Source organism: Olea europaea, unplaced genomic scaffold (assembly GCF_002742605.1).
Source record: "Olea europaea var. sylvestris unplaced genomic scaffold, O_europaea_v1 scaffold33754, whole genome shotgun sequence".
Taxonomy (NCBI): Eukaryota; Viridiplantae; Streptophyta; class Magnoliopsida; order Lamiales; family Oleaceae; genus Olea; species Olea europaea.
This window is the reverse complement of record NW_019252755.1, coordinates 1-1,236: the sequence shown is the minus strand read 5'-3', so window position 1 is coordinate 1,236 and position 1,236 is coordinate 1. Positions and strand designations below refer to the sequence as shown.

The 1,236-nt window shown below is 34.7% G+C and overlaps 1 protein-coding gene across 1 annotated transcript; it reads left to right on the top strand.

The window, feature by feature from the left end:
• Positions 1-75: 75 nt before the first annotated feature.
• On the top strand, positions 76-1,231 carry LOC111386015 (ethylene-responsive transcription factor ABR1-like; the record flags this gene model as incomplete). The annotated part of the gene is made up of 1 exon (XM_023010444.1): positions 76-1,231. A coding segment is annotated over exon 1 (750 nt), but the record flags the coding sequence as incomplete, so codon positions are not given.
• Positions 1,232-1,236: the final 5 nt, after the last annotated feature.

Here is a 1,236-nt window from a genome sequence, read left to right as displayed (position 1 = left end):
TTTTAATAAATTTTGATAAAATTAGATTGAAATGTGTGATTGAAAAGGTTGCAGGTCCATAAAATGTTATTAAAATTTATTATTAATTTTGACTTAAAATTTAATCTATATTTTAATCATGTATCTCCCCGTAACATTCCCGCGTTGCTAGTTTATAGTTTGCAGCATATGACAAACTAAAAAAATGTTGATATTCAATTTATATTAATACTTTTCGTCGTCGTCGTACTCATAATTGTCTTTATATGAATATGTGTATGTATCACCTAAGAAAATATTGCATGCAAAACCATAAAAGTTCTAGTATGAAGCCCTACACACGATTGAACATCATTGTGAATGAGATTTTAACTTGTTTTTTGTTTTTTCATTTCCATAAGCTGGAAAAGTTGAAATAAATCTTTATTGGGACATCCATTGATCTAATATTTTAGTCTATGTATTGTTGGATAACCCCATCAATCCGTTTTTCCCTCAGCAAATGTTTCGTAAAAAGTCACATTCGAAAGTATTAAACAAAAGGAACTTAAAATCTTGTTCATACAAATATGATATTAATGAAGTTGAATTTATTACAGCTGCAGAAAGACCTAGGATTCAGACAAGTGCAGCATATACCTATATTCCAACATTTGACAACAGCAACATAGAAACCTACGCAGGAATACCTAAGAGAAAATATAGAGGAGTGAGAATGAGGCCATGGGGGAAATGGGCTGCTGAAATAAGAGATCCATATAAAGCTTCAAGGCTTTGGTTAGGCACATTTGACACTGCCGAGGATGCTGCTAGAGCTTATGATGAGGCAGCTTTACGGTTCAGAGGCAACAAAGCCAAACTAAATTTCCCAGAAAATGTCAGGCCCTTGCAATCTTCTTCATCCCAGTCCAGCATTTCGTTATCTCAGAATACACTTTTTTCAGTTTCGACCTCATCCGAACCCATTGTTCATACTCAAGCTCAAAGTATTATTCCCAACAGACAAGAGTTTATGAATCTTGATGATATTCAAAGACAGCCCATAATTCCGTTGGATCAGTTATTGTTTTCGTCGTCAACATGTTCGAATTTTCAATCTTCGTATTTGTCTTCGTACGATCAAACTGTTCCATCGGCGACTACATCTTTTCCTCTGTTTTTTCAAGCTCAGCCAAGTGATAATCTAATGTCAACAAACAGTCCAAGAAGTGAGGCTGATTTTTCTTGGGGTGATTCGAGTCATCAGACTTCTTCTGG